This window comes from Entelurus aequoreus, linkage group LG01 (assembly GCF_033978785.1).
Source record: "Entelurus aequoreus isolate RoL-2023_Sb linkage group LG01, RoL_Eaeq_v1.1, whole genome shotgun sequence".
NCBI classification, from domain to species: Eukaryota; Metazoa; Chordata; class Actinopteri; order Syngnathiformes; family Syngnathidae; genus Entelurus; species Entelurus aequoreus.
In genome coordinates, this window is record NC_084731.1 from 84,849,648 (window position 1) to 84,877,495 (window position 27,848).

Genomic DNA, 27,848 nt, shown 5'->3' on the forward strand with positions numbered 1-27,848 from the left:
GGTTGCCGACCCCTGCACTATTAGCTCGCCAGCTTGCTGCCGCCAAACTCAGGCAGGCTGGCAGTCAATGCAAAAAGAATAAACAAAGATTTGGATAGGTGAGAGGTACACAAGCTTATGCACTACAAACAAATACAGTTCTGAATGTATTTGTCACAGTATTTACTTGCCATTCTGGGAACCGTGGCTGTTTCTATTTCCATTACTTTGAAGTGCGAAGAACTCCAAAAACCCTATTCACCTTCACGAGGACACAACTACTTCTGCCCCTCTGGACCTTTTGCTCTATCTCTGCTGCCACTTTTCACCATCTATCTCCACCCTCTCTCCACTCTCCAGGTGACTCGCAGGCCCGGCTCTGATAAGATGAAGTGTTTCTTTCGGATCAGCTTCATGCCCCGAGACCCTGTGGAGCTGCTGCGGAGGGACAGCGTGGCGTTTGAATACTTCTATGTTCAGGTGAGAGGGATTTACTGTTATCATTTTAGGAAGCCCGAGTTGGATGATCGCACACGTCTAACTCTCTAGACGGGCATCGTCTGCCAGGAGCTTTGGAAATTGCTTCTGGTGATCAACTCAATCATTTACTGTGATGGAGAAAGGATTCCGTAAATGCCTTTCTCCTTTTAATTAACACACTTCTTCCCTGCGGAACACAGCTGTAATTAGTCGGGTGGTACTTCAAACTCACTGTGCTTCCTGTTTTGGTGCAGAGTTGCAACGACGTGGTGCTGGAGCGGTTCGGCCCGGAACTGAAGTATGATGCGGCGCTTCGACTGGCGGCGCTGCAGATGTACATCCTCACCATGACAACCAGACAAAGCCAGAAAGTTTCACTCAAATACATCCAGTAAGTGTGTGTGTGTGCAATTGGGTTGTACGGTATACCTGTACTAATAAAGTACTGTGGTACTAATGTACTGTTGCAACAATACCAATATTTTGGTGCCGGTACTAAAATTATTTCGATACTTTTCGGTACTTTTCTAATTAAAGGGGACCACAAAAAAATTGCATTATTGGCTTTATTTTAACCAAAATTCTTAGGGTACATTAAACATATGTTTCTTATTGCAGTTTAGTCCTTAAATAAAATAATGAACATACAAGACAACGTTTCTTTTATTAGTAAGTAAACAAACAAAGGCTCCTAATTAGTCTGCTGACATATACAGTAACATATTGTGTCATTTTCCATTCTATTATTTTGTCAACATTATTAAGGACAGGTGGTAGAAAATGAATTATTAATCTACTTGTTCATATACTGTTAATATCTGCTTACTTTCTCTTTTAACATGTTCTATCTACACTTCTCTTAAAATGTAATAATCACTTATTCTTCTGTTGTTTGATACTTTACATTAGTTTTGGATGATACCACAAATTTGGGTATCAATCCGATGCCAAGTAGTTACAGGATCATACATTGGTCATATTCAAAGTCCTCATGTGTCCAGGGACATATTTCTTGAGTTCATAAACATAATATACATTTTTTTTAAACGAAAGAAGATGTTGTGATGCCAAAAAATATTGACGCAATCATAGTAGTATCGACTAGATACGTGCCTGTACTTGGTATCATTACAGTGGATGTCAGGTGTAGATCCACCCATGACGTTTGTTTACATTTTGATGCCAGTGAGCTACGGTGTGTAGTGAAACATGTTTAGCTATTCCTCGTCCTGCAGGAATGATACTTGTAAGAAACTTATTTTATTTGTCGCCATGACCGCTTGTCCCTTGGAATTTCATTTGCCAGGCTGACCTAGCAAAGAGATAGAGATAGAGATGTTGAAGTGTGATGATAATCTCTCATTGTTTCTCATTGATCAACAGAAAAGGTGGTGTTTCTTTCCATAACTATAATTAATTATTAGCGTATTTTTCAGACCATAGGGCGCATCGTATTATAGGGCACATTAAAAGAGTCATATCATATTTTTTTCTTCTAGATTTAAAACACTTCCTTGTGGTCTACATAATATTTAAGGGTGGTTATTTTGTCAAAATGTTGCATAGATTATGTTTTACAGATCATCTTCAAGCCGCTTTCTGACCGTCTCTTCAGGATGCACCGTGTTGTGGGCGGTCTTATTTGCGTGGCTCCACTTCCTCTCCCCGTCATCTTCGTTGTACCGATAGTTTTAAGCGCTTCCATAGCGAGTCTACTGACAGATATAAGTTACAACTGTATGCTACTTTATATTACAAATGTCAACAGTGGAGGATGAATGCCCCACAATAAAAGGATAGAGAAAGAAAAGTTGGTTTTGCATAATAGGTTGAAAGAAAACGCCAGATAATGTCTCTTATGTGTATTCCGACAAGTGATTTCTTCCGGGGAGTGAACACCAGTGGTGGTCAACCAAGCTAAGATGGCTGTTATACAGCAAACAGCGCGCACACTATCTGAGTATTGTTGTGTCTGACCAGACTTCCTCTCAGGGAATAAAAGTCACTGGTCAATCCCAAATTCTTTCGACTGACATATATGTTGAGTAAGAAGGACCATCAAGACAGAATAGGAATATTATCAAGTTTTACTAAAGCTTTAGGAGACCAGTCTTACAGTGCGTTAATAGCAGCATGTAGAAGCGGTCTAAAAATCAAACGGGAAGAGACAGCTTATTGAGTATGAAAACAACTCCCTCCCGCCCAGAAAGGAATACAGCCTCATTGTTCTAATACAAATAAGGTAAAAAGAGAGTACGTCATACTCCCAATACACATTCCAACCCTTCAAGGTAAAGCACAAGAGTTTACTTGCGGACATAAGATACAAGAACAAAGTGTACACATGGGAAAATATTAGCAGCTTTAAACATGACTGAATAAGGAAATAATTTAAAAAAATATATGCATTCTCCACAGTACACAGGGGGCCTAGATCTTCCTGCAAAAAGCAGGTATGAGCAAAAAATCAATAGATCCCTATACTTTATTAAAAAAAAAAAGATTTGTCGAGTGACAAAGGATTATTCGTCCGTGGAGTTCTCAAACATATTGAAATATTGTGTGCTCCAGACGTATTTCTACACGACAAAACAAATGAAAACTTGGAAAAGCATGGCGGTCGACAATCTTTGTGTGTGGCTGGGTCAGGGAAATTGGTATCAAGACTCTCCCGTATAAATATGCATCGTTTTAGCACGAGTAAGGTTGCATTTCACGATTTGACTTTGAGTCTATTGCCATGTTTGTTGCTGTTGCAGGCGCCATTTACAAGTAGCGTGTTTTTCCCGTCTTTATCAAAAATACAACTATAGATGTCAACATTGTGTATGTGCTGAAAGCTTCATATATGATGGCTGCCTTTGGGAAAAGAAGAACTCTTTTACGTGTTGCTCACATTTGATTTCTTTTATTTAGGCACGCCAAATTGGTGTTTTCCAAAACACTCCTAGCAAAAATGTGTCTTAAGTAATCCAAATACTTTCAAAATGATACTTAAATGGGAAACACTAAACGTTAAAAGTATATCAAACAAGCCTTTAACGGTGTGGTCACTGCAAACTCGTGCATTCTTCGGCTCTGCTCCCTTGGACTGGAGAGTGTGCTACTTTTGTCGTCTTTTTTCATAAAATCTTGCACTCTTCCGCCCTTCTTGATTACCTCTCAAGGAACTCTGAAGAAACCTTTATCCTTTTCGCGATTTAAACGGTCCGTACAGCCGAACACAACGCAGGCAAAGGGCCTTTTTCTTCGAGAAAGGCTAAATGGCGCCTGGTACCCATTGAGAACAGACGTGACGTCATTTTGAATGCAAGTAGTAGGTGCTATTGTGGGATCCTGATACGAAAAACATAATACTACCTGTATGTTGAAGCACTGTACGTCTGACTATGGTAGCCATAATGTGCCGGCAATCCATCAAGCGGTTCAGCTTTGTAAATTACCAAAGTCGTACCCAAACATTTTGACAGATATTTGAGCGCCGTGTGTAAGGTTCTATATTCTCTATGAAACATCAAAGTTTCGGGCTTGCTTGCTAACCTGTAATTGCTAGCGTCATTTATTGAACAGTCTACACCAGGGGTCACCAACCTTTTTGAAACCAAGAGCTACTTCTTGGGTAGTGATTAATGCGAAGGGCTACCAGTTTGATACACACTTAAATAAATTGCCAGAAATAGCCAATTTGCTCAATTTACCTTTAACTCTATGTTATTATTAATAATTAATGATATTTACACTTACTTGAATGGTTTAAAAGAGGAGAAAACACAAAAAAGTGACAATTACATTTTGAAACATAGTCTATCTTCAATTTCGACTCTTTAAAATTCAAAATTCAACCGAAAAAAAGAAGAGAAAAACTAGCTAATTCGAATCTTTTTGAAAAAATTAAAAAAAATAATTTATAGAACATCATTAGTAATTTTTCCTGATTAAGATTAATTTTAGAATTTTGATGACATGTTTTAAATAGGTTAAAATCCAATCTGCACTTTGTTAGACTATATAACAAATTGGACCAAGCTATATTTCTAACAGAGACAAATCATTATTTCTTCTAGATTTTCCAGAACAAAATTTTTTCAAAGAAATTCAAAAAAATTGAAATAAGATTTAAATTTGATTCTACAGATTTTCTAGATTTGCCAGAATATTTTTTTTTGAATTTTAATCATAATAAGTTTGAAGAAATATTTCACAAATATTCTTCGTCGAAAAAACAAAAGCTAAAATGAATAATTAAATTAAAATGTATTTATTATTCTTTACAATAAAAAATAAATTTACTTGAACATTGGTTTAAATTGTCAGGAAAGAAGAGGAAGGAATTTAAAAGGTAAAAAGGTATATGTGTTTAAAAATCCTAAAATCATTTCTAAGGTTGTATTTTGTCTCTAAAATTGTCTTTCTGAAAGTTATGAGAAGCAAAGTAAAACAAATAATGAATTTATTTAAACAAGTGAAGACCAAGTCTTTAAAATATTTTTCTTGGATTTTCAAATTCTATTTGAGTTTTGTCTCTCTTAGAATTAAAAATGTCGAGCAAAGCGAGACCAGCTTGCTAGTAAATAAATACAATTTAAAAAAATAGAGGCAGCTCACTGGTAAGTGCTGCTATTTGAGCTATTTTTAGAACAGGCCAGCGGGCTACTCATCTGGTCCTTACGGGCTACCTGGTGCCCGCGGGCACCACGTTGGTGACCCCTGGTCTACACATATCTTCTGTCATGCACCAAATAAAATTGCTTTGAGGTCGGTAGACATAGCAACAAACATACCCTGGTCAATGGGCATATGCACACACTTTGCCACTCTTTAAAATCTTTAGAAGAGCTGCACAATAGGCAACCACCCTGTTGTTGCAAGTTTTGTAGTTTCTGTGTTATAACGTGTTTATGTGTGCTTATCGGCGATCACAGTTTTTTTTTCTTGGCCCCAGTCTGAGGTCGACTTTATTTTTAACGCATCCTCCCCCTCGCATCATCTACCTTTTTCCTACCTTTTACAAGGCGCCGTAAGTGGCGACCCATTAGCGTTCCTGCTCCGTCTACAATGTATGTCTGCTCTTGAACGGTTTTGCTCTGTAAATGAAATTGTGTTATACTTGTGCAATGACAGTAAAGAGCTTCGTCTTCTAAGCACAACCAGAATTAATACATCCATTAGGCACCACATCGATTTTTGAGAAAATGAAAGGATTTTTAGTGCTCCTTATAGTCCGAAAAACATGATACTAATACTAGTTATAATTAATTAAAACAGAACAGTAATTGAAAAATTTGATCTGAGTCCGTGCTTTTGCTGCCATTTAGTTTCTACTTTTAAGTCTGTTTGATATTAAATGAGTAAAACATGAATGTAGTGCACTTGTTTTGTTTGTTGAAATCACATGCTTTTTGAGGTTACAAGGAACACTTAAAACATGATAACACATTCATAAAATCACACCAATTCAATATTATAGCAAAAAAAAAAATCTTTAAAACTTTTGCCGCAACTTTCTGAAAAAACTACCGCAAATAATAGATCATCCTCTTACATTTTGTGTACTGTAAAAATGCTAACACACCAACAATTGTTGTTATATTATCCTATCTTTGGACTCTTATCATTTTCTACTTGTCAATTTCCTGTTATTTTTTACTTACTTTGTGCTGCAACATGCTTCCATCTGCACTTCTCAAACTTTATTAAGCACTTCTTTATTGTTGTTTTTAAAGCTAGCTTAGCAGTTAGCTTAGCTATTAGCATGCCTGCTCCTGGCTTGTGTAACATGTTTAGCCTTGTCCTTTAGTGATAATGATACTTAAGGTACTAAGAAATGCAGTTTATCTGCCGCAATGCAGGTGATTATTATTTGTTTAGGGGAGCTCCTCCACACTGTGTATGGCAACACTTAATTAATTAGCTGGGTGGCCTAAAAACAAACATAATGTCAGACATTAATTGGCAATGCTACTTTTTCCACGAAAATCGTCCAATTGACTGGCATAACCCTAAATATTACATTACTTCAAAAATGCTACAGTATAATGGTTTGTTGTACACTATTTTGTATTGCCTTTATACACTATTTCTTATCTAAAAATGTGTTGTCCTTCTTATATGGCATGTTAAATGTTACAATGGTGGTGATTTGGGCGGGGCTAAGCACGGATTAAATTGAATTTATTTAATTTCAATGGGCAGGGCTGATTTGGGATACGAGTGTTTTGAGTTCTGTGCTCGGTCCTGGGACCAAGTGAGCTCGTAATTAGGTACCGTATTTTCCGGACTATAAGGCGCACTTAAAATCCTTTCCTTTTTGTCAAAACTCCTTATAACCCTGTGCGCCTAATGTACGGAATAATTCTCGTTGTGATTACCGACCTCGAAGCTATTTTATTTGGTAAATAGTGATATGAAAAGTGTGACCAGTAGATGGCAGTCACACATAAGAGATATGTGTAGACTGCAATATGATGGCAGTCACACGCAAGAGATACGTGTAGGCTGCAATATGCCAAAATTGTATATGTGCCATTGAAAATACAGAACATTACACACGGCGCTCAAAAATCTATCAAAATGTTTCAGTACGGCTTTGGCAGGCTATGAAGCCGCACCGCTTGATGGATTGTACTGTGCTTCAACATACGAGTATTATTATGGTGTGTGTATAAGGTAAGACATATTATCTGGCGTTTTGTTTCGCAATATTACGCAAAAGCAACGTTTATTACCTTCTGGTACCTGCTGACTTGTATTTGGGATCTGCATATGTCCTGAAAATTGGCGCCCGTCCGCCATTGTAGTCCTTGCCCACACCGTAGTCGATAAGTTTCTTCTTTTTCTCTATCTTCTTTTTATGTGACATTCATCCTCCGCTGTTGCCATTTCTAATATAAAGTAGTGTAAAGTTCTGACTTATATCTGTCAGTAAATTTGCCATGAAAGCGCTAAAACATACCGGTGTAGTGAGTGTAAATTATTCACCCAAGGAACTTTAGTTATTAGAGAGTTCCGGTCGGATGGTTTTTCACGGGACACATTTCTGGTGTTGATGTTGCATTATTGAGCCACGGATGAGGAGATGCTGCTCCGTTATTGATTTAAGTCCAAAGTGCAGCCCGGGGGCCATTTGCGGCCCACCACACATTCTGGAAATGCTATTGCAAAAATTTTTAAAAAACATTTAAAAAAGTGGAATGAGGTGAATTCAAACTAGCAAAAGTAGCAAAGCTGCCATGCAGGCTGTTTTTTTTCTTTTGTCTATCTTTATTTTTATTTTTTTGCCATTGCTAAAAAAAAAATCAAAAATCAATGTTATAATGAATTATTGACCTATTCAAGGCTCTAATTATTTCTAATATTTCACTTTAAAATGTTTTATGTGGAAAATATTGCATATTATGTGTGGTTGCCATACAAAAACATCAATGTTTTCTTTGACAAAAGAGCATAAAACAAACAAAATAATAGTTCAAACCTAAAATCGACAAATATATCTGAAGTTGATCTCGTAACTTAAGTGTTGAAAGTAAAAAATAATAAAAATGTATCACTTTATGAGTGGGGCACCTTTGGATCCCAAAAATATTTAATGGAATTGTATTTATCTTTTCACTGTGATTACTCAAAAATATTAATGAATTACAATCAATGGTGTCCTGCATTATTGATTTTTTTAAGGCTCTAATTACTTCACATCAAACATTGGTTTCTGAATGTTTTGGGCAGTTGGGGAAATACTGCATAATTCAGTTTTATTATAAAAAAAACAAAGTTGTCTTTGACAGAAAAGGCATAAAACCTTTTTGTTTTTTTTAACTTTATATCAACCTGAAGTTGATATACTGCAGAGGTTTACTATAAGCGTTAAATTAAAAAAAAAAATAATAATACGACTTGTTTTTAACATTTTAATGACTTAGACCCTTTATGGTCCCCGGCAGCCCTAAAAGTAAAAAAAAAAAAAAAAAATCCATATATTTTGTTATGGTTTGAAAATGAAAAATATCAAAATGGCCCCCGCATGCTTTATTTTTTCCGTGTGCGGCCCTCAGTGGAAAAAGTTTGGACACCCCTGATTGAAGTGAAGTCTGAATGTCATTAAAACAGTTAGCTCCATCTTTTGACACTTCTTCCACTCCCGTCCTTGCACGCTACACCGCTACAACAAAGATGACGGAGAAAAGGCGCTGCCGAAGGTGAGCCACGTAAAAAAGACCGCCCTATGCAACATTTTGACCAAATAACCACTATTACATTTTATGTAGACCACAAAGAAGTGTTTTAAATTTAGAAAAAAAAAATAATAATATGGTCGCTTTAATGCGCCCTATAATCCGGTGCGCCTTTTGTATGAAAATAGACCTGAATAGACCCGCTCGTCGGCGGTGCGCCTTATAATCCGGTGCGCCCTATGGTCCGAAAAATACGGTACTACTGTAATTAGATCAAAGCACCTTTTTAGCTGAAATCTCTGTCCCCTCAACAGGAAGGAGTGGGGCCTGTCGCTGTTCTTGCCACCCGCGGTGCTGACCAGCACGAAGGAGAAAAACATCAAAAAAGCACTGACGCACATCCTCAAAACCAACCAGAACCTCGTGCCTCCCGGGAAAAAAGTAACAACCTCCCTCTCCCCCCCCATCTGCCCTTGTTAGCAAACTTCTGACACACGCACAGAAACTCACTGTCCTGTGTTCTCATGCCGCTGCCAAAAATAGCCCTGCTGCCACGCTCACCCTTGCAAAGGTTCTCACCCATGTCCAACAAAGACACTTAGTTAGGCTCCGCCTTGAATGCTAATGCTGGCTTTGACGGCATTGCATGCTAAAAAGCTGCTGCACTGGCAACAACGCAAAAATAACAAACAAATCGGTGCTATATATTTTTTTTTAATTACTCTCAAATTCTATTGTATTTTAAAAGTTTATTTAATTGCAACCCATTGGGTTGAGTTTTTTCTTGCCCTGATGTGGGATCTGAGCCGAGGATGTCGTTGTGGCTTGTGTAGCCCTTTGAGACACTTGTGATTAAGGGCTATATAAAAAAACTTTGATCGATTGAAATTTCATAATTTTACCATCAAATCTATTGCTACTTTTACATTGCACAATTTGATGGATAACTTGCTTTGAAATCATTAGTATTTATTTCTGTTTAAAAAATGGTTTGAATGTTTGATAATTGTTTTGCATAAATAGACAATATTTAAGATAAAATAATTTGAGATTGCATGGAATGCATATACTTTTTTTCTCCCAAAATAGAAATAAAGAATACATTTAGTAAGAAAAGTTACAGTACTTTATTGATACATCTAGTTAATAGTGTGAGAGTCCAGTCCATAGTGGGGCCAGCAGGAGATCATCTTCAGTGGATGATCCCCAACTGATGCATAGATGAGTCCTGACTTTGAACAGCTAGCTAATCATCTGTGGTCACCTGAAAACCTCTCCACGAAGGAGAGGGGGGCGGAGCAGAAAAGAGACGGCAGATCAACTGGTCTAAAAGGGGGGTCTATTTAAAAGCTAGCGTTTACAAATGAGTTCTAAGATGGGACTTAAATGCTTCTTCTAAGGTAGCATCTCTCACTGTTTACTCTAAAGTTACTGTGGTTTTTACAGCATTTTTCTCTAAATGAAAAAAACAGTACTTTTTTTACTGTAATAAACTGTGGTGCTGTTTTGACATTTACAGTAATACGAGGAAAAATCTACAGTTGTTGATTTGCAGTAAAAAACAACTACTAACAAACTGGTAGCTCAGGTGCCAAAATGTTACTGTAAAATTGCAGGTTTTTTTATTTACAGGAAAAAAACTAATGTCAATTTTACAGTAAAATTCTGGCAACTGAGCTGCCTTTTTTTTTTTTTTTTACCATAAAAACAGCAGTACTGTTTTTCCATTTACAGTAATATAAACTACATTTTGAGGTGAAATTATTGCACTTTTTTTTTTTACATTTTAGTTTAAAAAAAATCTACTAATAAAATGCATAACAAATTGTGTAATAATAGTATTCACTGTTAGAAGCGGCCCTCTGGGGCCAAACGTAACTGCAAGGCTCTCAGTAAAAACGACTTTGACACCTCTGACCTAAGAAAATTAGTATTGCACCATTTTGTCATCAAACGCGTGTTGTTCTGTGCGCCACACTGCAAAAAGTCAGTGTTCAAAAACAAGAAAAAATAATACAAAAATTAGGGGCATTTTATTTGAACTAAGCAAAATTATCTGCCAATAGAACAAGAAAATTTGGCTTGTCAAGACTTTCCAAAACAAGTAAAATTAGCTTATCTCAATGAACCCATAAATACTTTAAAATAAGTATATTCTCACTAATAACAAGTGCACTTTTCTTGGTAGAAAAAAAAGAGACCTTTTTGCTCAATATGTTGAAAAATATTCTTAAATTAAGTAAATGCTAGTGCCATTATCTTGACATAATGATATGCGCTTGGCATTACATTTCTAGAAACCAGCAAACTTATACTAAAAACAAATTTATTGTTCTTAATGGAAGGCAACAAGGCAACCGCTTGTTACTCTCGGGGTCTCTTAGCCGCTCAGGCAAATCATATGGTCTAAAAATGCATTTTTCCTTTGACAACATGACATCATCGTGCCAAGTGCGTGCTCTTACAGCCAATTAGTGCGCATATATACAGCCGGCCCCCGGCCAACATTTTTTTTATTGTAATTTTGAGGAGTTTATCTGAATGTGCATGAACTATTTCTGTTTGAAATGTTAAATGTTTAAATACTAACTGTCAGTTTACTGTACTGTGCCAACTGTACTACTATATGAGTACGTGTTTTCTATTGTTTCATTGAAAATAAAACAGCAAAGTCCATTTGGCTGTCATCTGTTTTAATTATGAGACACAATTGTGTCAAAATCATGATTTTTTTTTTTTCATGCTTGAAATAAGAAATTATTACTTCAACAAAGCAGTTGTATTCTTGTGAGTGTTGATGACACAGCTTTGCAACAGTTGATATTCTAGTTTCAAGCATGTTTTACTCAATTTAGGTCATAAAATCTCAGCAACCAACTGTAATATCTTACTGAGATCATTTAGGACCAAAACCCTTAAAACAAGTAAAACACTCTAACATAAAATCTGCCTAGTGAGAATAATTATCTTATTAGACAGAAAATAAGCAAATATCACCCTTATTTGAGATATTTAATCTTACTTAGATTTCAGTTTTTGCAGTGCAGTTGGTAAAATGTTCAGAGACACAGTGTTCACAGTGTGGCGGAGATGTCATTGATGGATTATGTCCATGGGCTGACTGCTCGTCTGTGCAAGCACTTAATTGGAAAATGAGAGAATTGTGCATGATTATATGAGAAGGAAAATACAGTTACATGCCTAATAGAGTTTGTGTTGTCTTTGACGAGGACACAAATATGTCTTCTCTTTGCAGCTGACTGCTTTGCAGGCCAAGGTGCATTACCTGAGGTACCTCAGTGAGCTCCAACTTTACGGAGGGAGAGAGTTTCAATCAATACTTCTGGTAAGGCTGTCTTTTGAATTTTTTTTAGGCTTAACTAGGGTTGTACGGTATACCGGTATTAGTATAGTACCACGATACTAATGAATCATATTCGGTACTATACCGCCTCTAGAAAGTACCGGGCCACCCCTAACCTTCGCGCCCCCGTCGTCGTCACGTCATGACAGTGCTGGTTTACGAGTCGAGGAGCATGTTCGGCAGCGCACAATCAAGGAGTACTTACAAACAGACAGTGTGTAGACAGAAAAGGGAGAACGGACACATTTTGGCTTAAAAACTAACGATAAAGGTGAAGTTGTAACACTGAAACGCCCTCAGGAAGAGGTTCTTTAAGACATGGCTCGCTAACTAACAGCTAACGTACTTCTAAATCACTAATCCTTGTCTCCATGGTGACAAATAAAGTACGTTTCTTACAAGTATCATCCCTGCAGGACGAGGAATAGCTAAACATGCTTCACTACACACCGTAGCTCAACGGCGCCAAAATGTAAACAAACACCATTGGTGGATCTACACCTAACATCCACTGTAATGATACCAAGTACAGTAGTGTATCTAGTCGATACTACTATGATTACATCGATATTTTTTAGCATCACAAAATCTCCTCTCGTTTTTTTAAAAATAGTTTATAAACTCAGGAAATATGTCCCTGGACACATGAGGACTTTGAATATGATCCTGTAACTACTTGGTATCGGATTGATACCCAAATTTGTGGTATCATCCAAAACTAATGTAAAAGCATCCAAACAACAGAAAAATGAGTGATTACTACATTTTAACAGAAGTGTAGATAGAACAGGCATAAGAGGTTTTTCACAGTGGTTAAGTAGTTATTTAAGTAATAGATCTCAATATGTGGAAATTATTAAGACTAAATCACAGCCAAGAAGAGTAACGTGTGGGGTTCCACAAGGCTCGGAATTGGGACCTAAGTTATTCATACTTTATTTAAATGATATTTGTTCAGTATTTAATACATTGAAATGTATTATGTTTGCAGATGATACAAATGTATATTGTTCAGGAGAAGACTTGAAGGAAGTGTTGAGGATAACAGAGGTTGAGTTGATTCAGCTAAAAAAATGGTTTGATATTAATAAGTTATCATTAAATGATAAGAAAACTAAATGTGTAGTGTTTAGTGGTGCAAGGACACGTTGTGAAGCAAAATTAAACTTAAATCAAGTAGAAATTGATAGAGTATATGAAACTAAATTCTTGGGAATAATAATTGATCATAAATTATGTTGGAAATATAAAGGGAAACATATCCAAATCCATTGCAATTCTTTATAAAGTAAGACACATGCTGAATAAGAAATGTCTGCATATGTTATATTATTTTATTTTTTTCCATATCTAACATATTGTGTTGAAGTTTGGGGAAATGTTTATACAACAAACATAGACCCAATAATCAAACTTCAAAAAAGGATAATTAGAATAATACACAACTTGTGCTACTATGAATCTACCGATCCATTATTCATAAGTTCTAATGTGTTAAAATGTTCAGATATTATGTTTTTAAAAACAATGGAAATTGTGTTTCGAGTAAAGAACAACAGCCTTCCAGCTTGTATTCTTAGGTTGTTTAAATTAAGAGGAGAAATGTATAATTTACGGGGTGTATTGATTTTTAAAATATGTAAAGTAAGAACGAATATAAAATACAAATGTATTTCAGTTTTAGGAGTTAAATGGTGGAACAAGCTCAGTGATGAGTTGAAGACATGTAGTTCTTTGTTAAGGTTTAAGAAAGCCTTGAAAGGTGAAATAATGGAAAATTATAAAATATAGCAACAATTACTTTCATGATCATCCCATTGATTTTTTTAACGTTGATATTCCAGGCAATCTAATTTTCAGTGAATGTATAGGATAGGCAAATATAAGCCTTGGCTTAAATCACCAAAAATGATTCCCGGGCGCGGCTACGCTGCTGCCCACTGATCCCCTCACCTCCCAGGGGGTGGTCAAGGGGATGGGTCAAATGCAGAGGACAAATTTCACCACACCTAGTGTGTGTGTGACAATCAATGGTACTTTAACTTTAACTTTAACTTCAGCCTATTCCTTTTTCAGTCATTCTTTTTCTTTTTGTGTGTGTATCTGTATGATTGTCAATATGTATAATCTGCGCTGTTAAATTGATCACACAAAATGGTTGATTATATGACCGAAATAAACGTATTTCATTAAAAAAACCAAAAATCGTATTTCATTTTAAACATGTTAAAAGAGAAAGTAAGCAGATATTAACAGTAAATGAACAAGTAGATTAATAATCAATTTTCTACCACACGTCCTTAATAATATTGACAAAATAATAGAATGATAAATGGCACAATATGTTACTGCATATGTCAGCAGACTAATTAGGAGCCTTTGTTTGTTTACTTACTAATAAAAGACAAGTTGTCTTGTATGTTCACTATTTGATTTAAGGCCAAAATGGCAATAAGAAGCATATGTTTAATGGACCGTAAGATATTTTGTTAAAATAAAGCCAATAATAAAACATTTTGTGGTCCCCTTTATTTAGAAAAATACAGAAAAGTACAGAAAAGTATCAAAATATATTTTGGTACCGGTACCAAAATATTGGTATCAGGACAACCCTAGGCTTAACTGAGGATAACACATTCGAAACTGACTTGAATCGACTCCTGTTTTGCGCAGCAAGGCGAGAAGCAGACCGACGTGACGTTGTTAGTGGGCCCTCGTTACGGCATCAGTCACGTGATCAATACCAGGACCAACCTGGTGGCTCTGTTGGCTGACTTCAGCCACGTGAACCGGATCGAGATCCTCACAGAGGATGAAAACAATGTCCGGCTGGAGCTGCATGTTCTGGATGTCCGGGTGAGCAGTGTCTTGCCTTAAAAGTACTTTTTGTTTTTATTATTAATAAAAAAATAAAAAAATAAACACTTTTCTCCTAATTCTGTCCCCTAAAAGCCCATCACACTCATCATGGAGTCAAATGATGCAATGAATCTGGCCTGCCTTACCGCAGGCTACTATCGCCTCCTAGTGGACTCAAGGAGATCTATTTTCAACATGGCCCACTACAACAGCCCAATGGGCGATGACAACAGTAAGTCTTTTTTATTTTATTTTATTTTATTTTATTTATTTTTTTGTTGCAAAACCTCTCTTTTTTTATTCACAGCCTGCCTAGGCCTGTAATTTTTTGTGTGTTTATGTGGTAATACATTTGGTAACACTTTAGTATGGGGAACATTTGAACCATTAATTAGTTGCTTATTAACATGCAAATTAGTAACATATTGGCTGTTAATTAGTCATTATTAAGTACTTATTAATGCCTTATTCTGCATGGCCTTATTATACAACCAGTAAGCCATTAACTAAGAGTTTTCCCTAACCCTAACCCCAACCCCAACCCTAACCTTCTGGAGGAATGTTTTGTGGTCAGATGAAACAAATAATGAGCTTTTACCCAGCAATATGTTTGGAGGAGAAAAGGTGAGGCCTTTAATCCTGGGAACACCCCACCCACCGTCAAGCATGGTGGTGTTATTATTGTGCTCTGGGCTTGTTTTGCTGCCAATGGAACTGGTGCTTTACAGAGAGTAAACGGGACATTGAAAAAGGAGGATTACCTCCAAATTCTTCAGGACAAACTAAAATCATCAGCCCGGAGGTTGGGTCTTGGGCGCAGTTGGGTGTTCCAACAGGACAATGACCCCAAACACACGTCAAAAGTGGTAAAGGAATGGCTAAATCAGGCTAGAATTAAGGTTTTAGAATGGCCTTCCCAAAGTCCTGACGTGTGGACAATGCTGAAGAAACAACTTCATGTCAGAAAACCAACAAATTTAGCTGAACTGCACCAATTTTGTCAAGAGGAGTGGTCAACATTTCAACCAGAAGCTTGCCAGAAGCTTGTGGATGGCTACCAAAAGCGCCTTATTGCAGTGAAACTTGCCAAGGGACATGTAACCAAATATTAACATTGCTGTATGTATACTTTTGACCCAACAGATTTGGTCACATTTTCAGTAGACCCATAATAAATTCATAAAAGAACCAAACTTCATGAATGTTTTTTGTGACCAACAATTATGTGCTCCAATCAGTCTATCACAAAAAAAATAAGAGTTGTAGAAATTATTGGAAACTCAAGACAGCCATGACATTATGTTATTTATAACTGTATGTAAACTTTTGATCACGACTGTATTTATATTGTCGTGAGCCACAGGCACTAAATATTAATCCGATGAATGAAAACTTTCCCCTGCAGGCCAGGATCGCATCCTGGAATGGCCATACAGCACATCCTTCGGGGACAGCGAGGAGCTGTCAACCAGCCGGGCGGAGCTCTACAGGGACTCTCAATATCCGGATAACGGGCCACAAGAAAACAGCCTCTCGTCTTACTTTCATCATTCTCGAAACCCCGACAGAGACCCGGAGACACGACAAAGTCCAGTGCCTCCTCCTCTACCTCCCGCCACCAGACACAAACCCCAAGACTCACCTCGTAGTGCCAAAGTGTCGTTTATTTTCGGAGGAGACCCACCTTTGAACAAGCCCAGGAGTTTAGGCTATGAACAACTCCAGGAGAACGCTGAAGAACCCGGGCATAGTTCACCCTACTTGCACAATACAGACTTTGGGGTCCAGGACAGAGTGCCCTTTCAATTCAGTGGTCTGACGCATGTCTACAGCAACATAATAACCGAGGAAGGTGGCGAGGAGCCGTTGTTAAGAGACCTGTTCTACCGTGACACGACAGACGATGCGGAAGATGACGACGAGGCCTCCTGTGAAGAGGACTCCACTGGGGGTACACCATTGGGGGAAGCGGAAAGAGGATTGGCAACGGCGGCGAGCAAAACTACCTTCCTCAGCTTCTCCGGTTCTACTGATGACATCATTGACCTTACTGCCCTGCCACCGCCTGAGGGCGATGACGCCGTCGACGACGATGAGGATGACTCGCTTTTACAGACGCTTAACCTCGCAATCGCCGCCCCTCCACCGGGCTTTCGGGACAGTTCAGACGAGGACACGGTACCCGAGGGCAGGCCACTAAGCCTGCAAGATAACGATGATATTCCGGTCTCATTAATTGATGCAGTCCCGACTCAGGCGGAGGGAGGAGGAGAGGGGAAGAGGCAGCTGGAGAACACAGTCGTGAACACTCTGCAGGCACTTGAGGCTTTGTCTGTCTCTGAACAGAGACCTCCGCCACCACGTCCGCAAACCAGCAGTAACCATTCAGGTCCGTTGATATTTGAACTCTCAACTAAGGATGGGCGATATGGTCTAAAATCTACATTGCAGTATATATTGCAGCTTCGTGCGATAACAATTTGTATCACAGTATAATACTGTATTTGGCATATAAAAAGTAATAGAACAATTTCAAAACAGCTTTTAATTTGTCTGTTGACGTATGCGGTATCATAGTGCTTCATTGTATTATTTTCTATAAACTGTTCATAATCTACTTGCTAATTTACTGTTATTTGGTTACTTTCTGTTGTAACATGTTTGTATCTACACTTCTTAAAATGTAATATGCACGTATCCCTCTCTCATTTGGATACTTAAAGGCCTACTGAAATGAATTTTTCTTATTTAAACGGGGATAGCAGGTCCATTCTATGTGTCATACTTGATCATTTCGCGATATTGCCATATTTTTGCTGAAAGGATTTAGTAGAGAACATCGACGACAAAGTTCGCAACTTTTGGTCGCTGATAAAAAAGCCTTGCCTGTACCGGAAGTAGCGTGACGTCACAGGTTGTGGAGCTCCTCACATCTGCACATTGTTTACAATCATGGCCACCAGCAGCGAGAGCGATTCGGACCGAGAAAGCGACAATTACCCCATTAATTTGAGCGAGGATGAAAGATTTGTGGATGAGGAAAGTGAGAGTGAAGGATTAGAGGGCAGTGGAAGCGATTCAGATAGGGAAGATGCTGTGAGAGGCTGGTGGGACCTGATATTCAGCTGGGAATGACTAAAACAGTAAATAAGCACAAGACATATATATACTCTATTAGCCACAACACAACCAGGCTTATATTTAATATGCCACAAAGTAATCCACATAACAAACACCTCCCCCCTCCCGTCCATATAACCCACCAATACAACTCAAACACCCGCACAAAACACTCAATCCCACAGCCCAAAGTACCGTTCACCTCCGTAAAGTTCATACAGCACATATATTTCCCCAAAGTTACGTACGTGACATGCACATAGCGGCACGCACGTACGGGCAAGCGATCAAATGTTTGGAAGCCAAAGCTGCGTACTCACGGTAGCACGTATCCAACTCAAAGTCTTCCTGGTTGTGTTGCTGCAGCCGGCCGCTAATACACTGCTTCCCACCTACAGCTTTCTTCTTTGCTGTCTTCATTGTTCATTAAACAAATTGCAAAAGATTCACCAACACAGATGTCCAGAATACTGTGGAATTTTGCGATGAAAACAGACGACTTAATAGCTGGCCACAATGGTGTCCCAATATGTCCGCTACAATCCGTGACGTCACGCGCAAACGTCATCATACCGAGACGTTTTCAGCAGAATATTTTCGCGGGAAATTTAAAATTGCACTTTACTAATCTAACCCGGCCGTATTGGCATGTGTTGCAATGTTAAGATTTCATCATTGATATATAAACTATCAGACTGCGTGGTCGGTAGTAGTGGGTTTCAGTAGGCCTTTAACATCAGTTTTGGGCAATACTACAAATTTGAGTATCGATCCAGTAGTTGCAGGGGCAGTATTGGTAATACCAGATGCTGATACTTCAAATTTACAAGAATGATTACAAGTATATTTAGACAAAAACACAGCATGACAGTGTTACAATATCGATTACATATTTAAGTTATTACCTTATTCCCTGATATTATTAACAATATTCTGAGCAAAACAAAGTCAACAAAGCAAAATAACTAAACATGAGTAAAAAGTACTATTTGCTCTGATTCCAATCCTTTGGTTTTACCCCTTTAAAGTCCTCCAGAGTCCAAGGACGTATTTCCTGAGTTTGTAAACAATAACAGAAACGACCTAAAAAATTGTATCATTGAAATTAATCGTATTGACCATTTATTGATACTAAATTTGGTATTGTTACTGTTGATATTTGTGTCGATCTGCTCACCCCTGTTTACATTCAAAAGCTCTAGCTTAGCGGTTAGCATGGTTTCTTGTATTCTCCTACAACATATGTAGCATGATTAGCCATTCCTTGTACTCCAGTGATAATGGTACTTGTAAAAAACGTAGCTTATTTGCCCCCATTGAGGCGAGGTTTATTGATTTACACCATTGGAGGACTGTACCTTGCATTGAGAACACGTTATTTTCACTTGTTGCTGTCAAATACACAGCTGAAATGTGTCATCAACATGCATTATCACGATAGTATCGGTCCAAATGTATATCATTTATAAAATAAATCATCGATATTGCGCAAATCCATTCTCCACAAAGAATGTTGTTTCTTCAATCATTTTGTATATGCCTTTAAAAATATTTCTCTTTTCTAGGGGTTTACACATCTCAACGCCTTAGCCCGGGGTCTTCGTCTGACTCCGGAAATGAGACTAACTCTTCAGAAATGACCGAACTTTCTGAACTGGCTGCTACTCACCGACTCAGTGAGAGCCACATGCGCCTCCTGGTGGCCACGAGGGAGGGGTACCAACCTTTACTGGAAGAGAAAACCGAGTTTCCGGTTTCTCCCAGTGCTGAAGGAACAACCCTGAAGAAATCCCGTAGTCCACAGCATCTCCGACCACCCGCCGTTCCTCCGAGACGTAGCCCACATTTGAACACAATGTCATTACGGCCAGCCAGCGTGGAAGGAAGATCTCACTCAAACCTTTCCTCCACTCTCCAGCGTCCCAGTTCCACAACGCCAGGTGGCAAGCATCACAAAAAGTCTGCAGACTCAAGCGGGAAGTATAACACCTTTAGCACAAGAGAAGGCTACCGAGGTGGAAGTAGTGGCAACCTCCATCTTGAATTCAATCAGCGTACCTCATTTTGTGATCGAGGAGGAAGCCAAAGAAGACACGATTTAGTTTTGGAGGAAAATTCCCAAGCTGAGGGCCATGATGTAAGCAGCCATAGAATTCCCCGTCCCGCTTTCTCAACATCTGATCGGCTTTTAGATGGGACAACTCTTGGAGGGTGCTCTGCAGATAATAGAGGTGTTGAGGAAGACGAACATCTGGTTGTAGCATCATTGTTGTCTCCGACTAAAAAACCCAGATTGGGGGGTTCTGACCAAGGATCAGACATACAGAGTGACCATCAGCCTATTTCAAGACAGCAGAGTGTTGCACGGTTGTGTGAGTATCATCTAGCAAAAAGGATTTCAAACTTACAGGGTGAAGCTCAAAGTTCTCTTCAGGGCTCCCTGTGCTCGTCACTGGATGCTGGAGGCAGTGCAAACAGCAGCGTCTGCGCCACCCCAACCGACTCACCGCTTGGTCCGGGCGCCATTGAGTACAAGCACCACCGGATGCAAAGACACCCACTGTCTAGCTCCTCTTCATCATTACTCAGGGTCCTAAACTATGAAGAACTTAAACCTGGGCAGAGCCCCCAAGCAAAAGATGTTCACCCCCACGCAGACCCGGCCCTCCTTCGGAAAATGCTGCCCAATATTCATGCTCCTTCTACGGGGGCTGATCCAGGCCGTCCCTCGTCAGCAACACCTTCAAAGCACAAAGAGACAATTACGAGCAAAAAGCCGTGTTTGAAGGGGCCAAACCAGAAAGAAGGCAGTGAGGCATACAGACAGTTGATCAACTATCTAACAGTAAGCCAAATGCACCAAGGAGGAAAGTTACACAGTGCAGGAATGGGAGGAGGTGTAAAAAAGGACACTCGTCGCTATATCACAAGCAACCCTCAGCTGGTCGAAATGGTTAAGAATCGAGGGAACACAATCGCTCGATGCCAGTGTATGCCATCCTCCATGTCGTCTCCTTTTGTCCGCCCAAATCTGGTAAATCCAAATGCCTTGCAACTGACAAATAGGGATCAAAAGCCGTACCATTCTGCCACTCTTCCTGCCAAACTAAAACGAAACCCTGATATGTACACTCAGGGCCCCAATGATAGGTTAGATGTGAGGCATGGAAATGCTGAGAGGAGAAGCTCTTTTTCTGGACTAGAAAGTGAGTTTGAGAGGAGCGGTATGGACCCGGAGCACTTTTTGTCACTCTATAAGAAAGATGAGGGCGGAGGGACCGTTAGCAGACCACCACCTCGTTCAAGAAGCCAACCTAGTGGAGGCACAGATGACTGGTTCAGATCAGACCCAAGAGAAAGGCAAGCATTCCGTCAACCCTCCTGTCTCAGTGGTCAGCGAGCAGACCTCAACAGCCTCTCGTTAGGAAGGGGTCCTTCCGCTTTCACCAGGCAGGCATCCACTGTGACTACGGGCGGCATTTCCTCTCCACCACACCATCCCCAGTCTCCACTTCCTTCTGTTTTAATCCCAGCACAAGGCAACACTGCACCTTGCCACTCTGGATACCCACAGAATGCCATCCACTCGACAATGTCCCGCCCAAACCAGAACTACATTCATGCCATCAGCCCGATCCCGCCACAATCAGATCCCGTCAGCAATTACTCACAAAGGGGCCGGGAACTAAAACGCAGCTCCAGCAATATTACCAATAGTTCCAGTAGTGTTGAAGTCCTGTTTGAAAATTCCAGCCGAAGCCAGAGCCAACAGCCCTTGTCACCATCTGTGCCCCAGCAAGGAGACACTAAAGTCCACAGGAGGCCCGCGAGGAAACGTCTCTCCAAGAGTTACTCACAAGGCTCTGTGTCATCCCACACTACATGCTGGTCCTCAAGTAGCAGACGGGCTTCTGTAGCATTTCCTTTGCAGAAAGATCATAAACAAATTAAGGGCTCTCAAAAACTGGACACTAGTCCTTGGAGGTGCAATGGACCTTTTAGCTACTGTTTCTTCAAACGTAAAAGTGAGGGAGAAGACGATGACGAGTGGGAGACAACAAGACAAAGCCGTGGGGGGAGCAACATGGGCAATGACTGTGCCGCTTCATTGGCTATCTTCCCCTGTGGCTCAGCAGTGGACGCAGCTGGAGAGCAGCTGTATGGTGAGGTCCTCAACAACATGAGCTTTAGCGACCGCCTGTCGCGGGTCAACGCCCTCAAGGACCGCATGTATAGCTTCCCTTCTGGCTTCACAGACGTCCGCCGCGACACCAGCGAGCTCATTGCGCTGGTTAGGTCCAGCATAGGACGCTGCGACCGTGGTGCCCAAATGCCAATGCAGGAAGTGTCTCAGTCCAAGCAGCTCCTTTCAGTGGAGTCCAAAGAGTTAGGCCGTGCCTGCAGGCGAATGGCACAGGCGCACAGCAGCCCTGAAGAGATGTTGCTCGCTGTGACTTGCAGCTTCCAGGTGCTGTGTTGTCTCTGCGAAGCTTGTATGGTTCTTGTAAAGGGACTCAGCGCCTCAGCCTCTCACCAACAAAGAGAGGTTGTTGCAAAGGTAGATGAGGTTGTTATGAACTATATCTGTTTACTTAAGGCGGCTGAGGCTGCAACTGTGGGAGCACCAGGGGAGCAGAGCGTCAAGGCGCTGGTCAGACATTCTAGTACCATGTCCGCCATTGCTAACGCCCTCACGCGTTCTCTTAAAACACTGCTTAGCAAGTAGAGTTTCCTATACTACATTTGCTGTCTAGTGTGGCCTATGCAGTCAGCAGAAGTCTGTCTTGAACTCATTCCTAACTCTCGAGGCTGCTGCAGAAGTCGCATGTTTTTTTAATGCATGATCTGGGCAGGATTAACATCAAAGTAGGTACGTAAGACTTCCTACCATTATAACAATCTTAAAGGAGAACTACACTTTTTTGGAATTTTGTCCATCATCCACAACCCCTATGGGAGATAAGAACATACGTTTTTCTCTTTTTGGTGGGATCGAAATAATGATAAACTGCCAGTACGAGCTGGCTGACAATTCAGGCAATGGGGATTCATCTAATCGGCCAATTGCTCGGGTTCCGTCACGTGATTTCTTCCCAGAAGTGAAAACCAGTGGCGGTCAACCAAGCCAAGATGGCTGTTGTACAAACTATATAAGTACAGAGAGGCTTAAATCTTCCTGCAAAAAGAAGATACGAGCAAAAAATTCAATAGATCCCTACACTTGATCAAAAAAATGATTTTTCGAGTGATATCAAGGAAAGATACAACCATCCCATCATTCGGCATCCCTGTTTCATGTTCTTATTTGAAACGTTTAGCGATAGCGCGGCATCTCAAAGTCTGCCAGTAGTGGGAGCAAACACAGGAAGTGCTCTTTTCATTGTTGTTGTTGTTGATTTCATAAAACGCATAGCAACGAATGCTATGTGCCCCGTGAAATCAATGCGCCCTAGAAAGAAGTTATTATAATGCTTAAAATAATCAAAATACTATAATTATTACATGTAATCATGAAAGTTCCTGTTATAGCATTACATACTATACATACTTACAGCATGTATAACAAACATGTTTAAGGTTTTTGGATGGTTTTTAGAGTGCTTTTCGGGTGGAATAGTTTGTATCCCCATTACCTGCATTGTTAACCGCCTCTTACTGCACTTTTTTTCTATTTAGAATGGACAAAATAGGGAAATACGTGTGTTCTTGTCTCACATTGGGATTGTGGATGATGGGCAACATTCTCCAAAAAGTTCAGTTTACCTATAACTCCAACTTAAAATATGTTGAAAAGCAATCCTCACTTAACTTGCTTTTTCTTAATATTTTGATGTATATTTCCCGAGCCATACACATGTAATATAATATGTACTAAGTAGAAATCCCTTTACCTGTGCATTATGTAACTTAGTTTTAAAATTATATATATAAATATATATATATATATTGTACATAGATACAGTTGTATTTATTTGCAGTTACAAGTATACATGCCATGTATTTATCTTTCACTTCCAAGTGCAGTTTTGCTACTGATGCATACAAATGTGAAACTCAGAAACAATTCTAACTGTACTAAATTCAAGGTTGTGTTTGTCAACATGAACGGTCCCTGTTGTGTTGGAATGTAATGATCATGCAATCTACTACAATTGCACCATATTTAACAGTGCTTTACATTTCACCTCTTGATTTCTTTATATAATAATAAATATTATATACCGTAATAAGCTCTTGGAGAAAAAATAATTGTGTACTACTCTCATCACTACTATTTATAAAGGATTTTAATTTGTGATGGAATATTTTCCATTTGAGACTGTATTAGTTGTATTCAAATTATTTTTACCTTTTTGTGTATTATCTGTTTTGGGATCACCTCCGTGCTTAAACGTTTGTAACTAAACACTATGTATCTAAATGCAGTGATGTCTTATGACAAGATACTTTTTTAAAAAAAGAAAAAAGAAAAACAATGCACAATCCTATTAAAACAAAATAGTTTAAACATGTGTCTTGTTCCATCAATTTGTTATGCCTTAGCTTTTTGCTTGCAGTTGTGTTGTTGGTGATAGAGATATGATCTACGGGAACGAGTCAATTTCTTTTGAACGGCTCTTTTTTTCTCTTTTTAAAAACTTTTTTTTTTTATTACATTTTTTTTTTTTTTTGTGATCCAAGCTTTTTAGGTACGGGAAAATTCAACATAGTGAATTGTCAACATTTTCAATGCATACATATGGGATGGAGTATGGGACCACCTTATGGAGTGTTTACAATGAAAACAATATTGATTTATAATCAATGTTTCAGAATAATTCCTATTAATGGAGAATATTTTGTGTAACTTTGAATTATTCCTACTCAAATCTTATTTCATAACTGCTACGAGTGAATGTTTCCTTGATGAAAACAAGTTACTTCTAAAAGAAAAAAAAGATTTTAACAAGCCATTCTTTTGAATGGCTCTTTGAAAAGAACTGTTTCAGAAGAGCCGGTGTTCTGTCAAAAAGAACTGCATTGTCGAAAAAAGCTACCCAACGCTACAAGTAAGTGAATTCTATTCTATTCTATTTCTTTCATTCTGTATTCTGACCAGTGCGCATGTAGACAGTTACAGCGTGAGGAAGTTCACACTGACGCAAATAAAGGTGGACTACATTTTAATTTTCATCACCATTGTTTATACAGAAATGGCTTTGGAAGTGGTTTTTTTGACAAACCGCTCATTTCAAAACATCGGTTCTCTGTCGAATTTCGCTGCTTCCTCGAAAAAAGCTATCAGTAGTGTAAAACGGTGAGTTTGTAATGTTAGCCAGCTGGCCAAGCTACCTACCGTTAAGCTAAAATACTGACTAAATGCTAGAAAACGCGAAAACATTAGCGTGGCATACCTTCAAGCAATTCACGTGAGACGGCTTCTTCTCCGTGTAGTTCTTCGTTTGTTCATCTACCGAAGCATGATAAATGATAACAATGATTGTTGTTTCGGTAGGACTAGGGTTGTACGGTATATTACGTTGGTGAGGCGCATTTTGAGTGTGTCTGCGCGCACACAAAGAGCGTAGACAAGCAGAAACAGAGTAGAGAGAAGAATTATACTGGTTAATAAACAGTACGTGAAGAATATTGAGATATTTTGGCTTTAAAATGTACGATAAAGGTGACAGAAGCTCACATTGTATATATTAACAGACCGTAAGCATGTAGACAAATGTACAGTACAGGCCAAAAGTTTGGACGCACCTTCTCATTCAATGCGTTTTCTTTATTTTCATGACTATTTATATCAAGGGTGTCAAACGTACGGCCTGAGGACCGGATCAGGCCCACGGACAGGTTTTATCCAGCCCGCGGGATGAATTTGCTACGCATAAAAATGTACCTGAAACTTTTGAATGAAAGAAGCAGCTGTTCTAAATGTGTCCACTGGATGTCGCAATAGCAATTCTTTGTATCTTTGTAGATGATGCTACATATGTACAAAATAAATCACACCATGTTAGTGCATCAGTCAAGGAAAATTATCAAACTATATAATTAACATACTGTAATTTGATTTTGATATAATTTGTTTATAATTCACACCAATGAGTTGACTGATGAACATTATCACATCATTTATTCAGAAAATATAAATAACGACAAATAAATTATTAACCGCAACATGTACCGTATTTTTCGGACTATAAGTCGCAGTTTTTTTCATAGTTTGGCCGGGGGTGCGACTTATACTCAGGACCAACTTATGTGTGAAATTATTAACACATTACCGTAAAATATCAAATAAAATTATTTATCTCATTCACGGTAAGAGACTAGACGTATAAGATTTCATGGGATTTAGCGATTAGGAGTGACAGATTGTTTGGTAAATGTATAGCATGTTCTATATGCTATAGTTATTTGAATGACTCTTACCATAATATGTTACGTTAACATACCAGGCACGTTCTCAGTTGGTTATTTATGCGTCATATAACGTACACTTATTCAGCCTGTTGTTCACTATTCTTTATTTATTGTAAATTGCCTTTCAAATGTCTATTCTTGGTGTTGGGTTTTATCGAATAAATTTCCCCAAAAAATGCGATTTATACTCCAGTGCGACTTGTATATGTTTTTTTCCTTCTTTATTATACATTTTTGGCCGGTGCGACTTATACTCCGAAACATACGGTAAGTGTAAAAAAATCAACATTATGATTTGTACATTTGGGCTTGTTCTATTTTTAAACAAAGAAAACAATCTGAAGTTGTCTTTATTTTTAAGTTATCGTGCCGTGATTTTACCAGGCTGAAATTGGGAGTAGATTTTTCTTCATGTGGCCCCCGATCTGAAATGAGTTTGACACCCCTGATTTACGTTGTAGATTGTCACTGAAGGCATCAAAACTATGAATGAACACATGAGGAGTTATGTACTTAACAAAATAAGGTGAAATAACTGAAAACATGTTTTATATTTTAGTTTCTTCAAAATAGCCACCCCACTCTGATTACTGCTTTGCACACTCTTGGCATTCTCTCGATGAGCTTCCGAGCGTTCCCGGATGTCAACAGAAGCAACTCGATTTAATAGCATAAGTCTGGGATCCCTGTATACTCTTAAGGTCAAATTTGGATTTTGTCTTCAGTACTTGAACATATATTGATTGACTTGCATTATACATTATATTGGTCTTAGTATATTTAATGTATGAACGGTATCAAAGTGGCCCCGCATCCCATGTTTTGTATGTGGCCCTCGCTGGAAAAAACAACTACTAGGTGTTTGGATTTTGGATTTTTCTCCGGGAAACAGGACTAAATAGAATAGAATAGTCCAGCACCCCCCGCGACCCCAAAAGGGACAAGCGGTAGAAAATGGATGGATAGAATAGAATAGGAAGTACTTTATTGATCCCTGGGGGAAATTCAGCACCACGCTCACAATAGACAATAAACACTTTGGTATTTTTACATGTGAATAATATAAATACAGTCTATTACACAGCATTATTTACATGTGAATAATATAAATACAGTCTATTATACAGCATTATTCACATGTGAATAACATAAATACAGTTTATATAAAACAGTGATGACTAACTCTCGACGGTTAGTACCGTAATTTCCGGACTATAAGCCGCACCTGACTATAAGCCGCACCAGCTAAATTTAGGGGAAAATACAGATTGCTCCATATATAAGCCGCACCCGACTATAAGCCGCAGGGTTTTGATGTGTAATTAGCGTAGTATATAGGGGTTCCTGCTACCACGGAGGGGATTGTCGGGACAGAGATGACTGTTTGGGAACGCAAAGCGTCCCATTTATTAACAATAAATCTTTCAATCATTCAATCAAACTTTCACATCTTTGACATGGCGAAC

At 38.9% G+C, this 27,848-nt stretch overlaps 1 protein-coding gene across 1 annotated transcript in view; it reads left to right on the top strand.

The window, feature by feature from the left end:
* Nucleotides 1-24,438, top strand: part of LOC133658011 (FERM and PDZ domain-containing protein 4-like) — a 123,559-nt gene extending 99,121 nt beyond the window's left edge. Inside the window, exons 9-16 of the mRNA XM_062059636.1 lie at nt 340-459; nt 714-850; nt 8,942-9,068; nt 11,884-11,973; nt 14,665-14,847; nt 14,944-15,082; nt 16,256-17,239; nt 19,536-24,438. Coding sequence (XP_061915620.1) covers nt 340-459; nt 714-850; nt 8,942-9,068; nt 11,884-11,973; nt 14,665-14,847; nt 14,944-15,082; nt 16,256-17,239; nt 19,536-22,696 — 4,941 coding nt within the window. The 3' untranslated portion in view covers nt 22,697-24,438. The remainder of the gene's footprint in view (nt 1-339; nt 460-713; nt 851-8,941; nt 9,069-11,883; nt 11,974-14,664; nt 14,848-14,943; nt 15,083-16,255; nt 17,240-19,535) is intronic.
* The last annotated feature ends 3,410 nt before the right edge of the window (nt 24,439-27,848 follow it).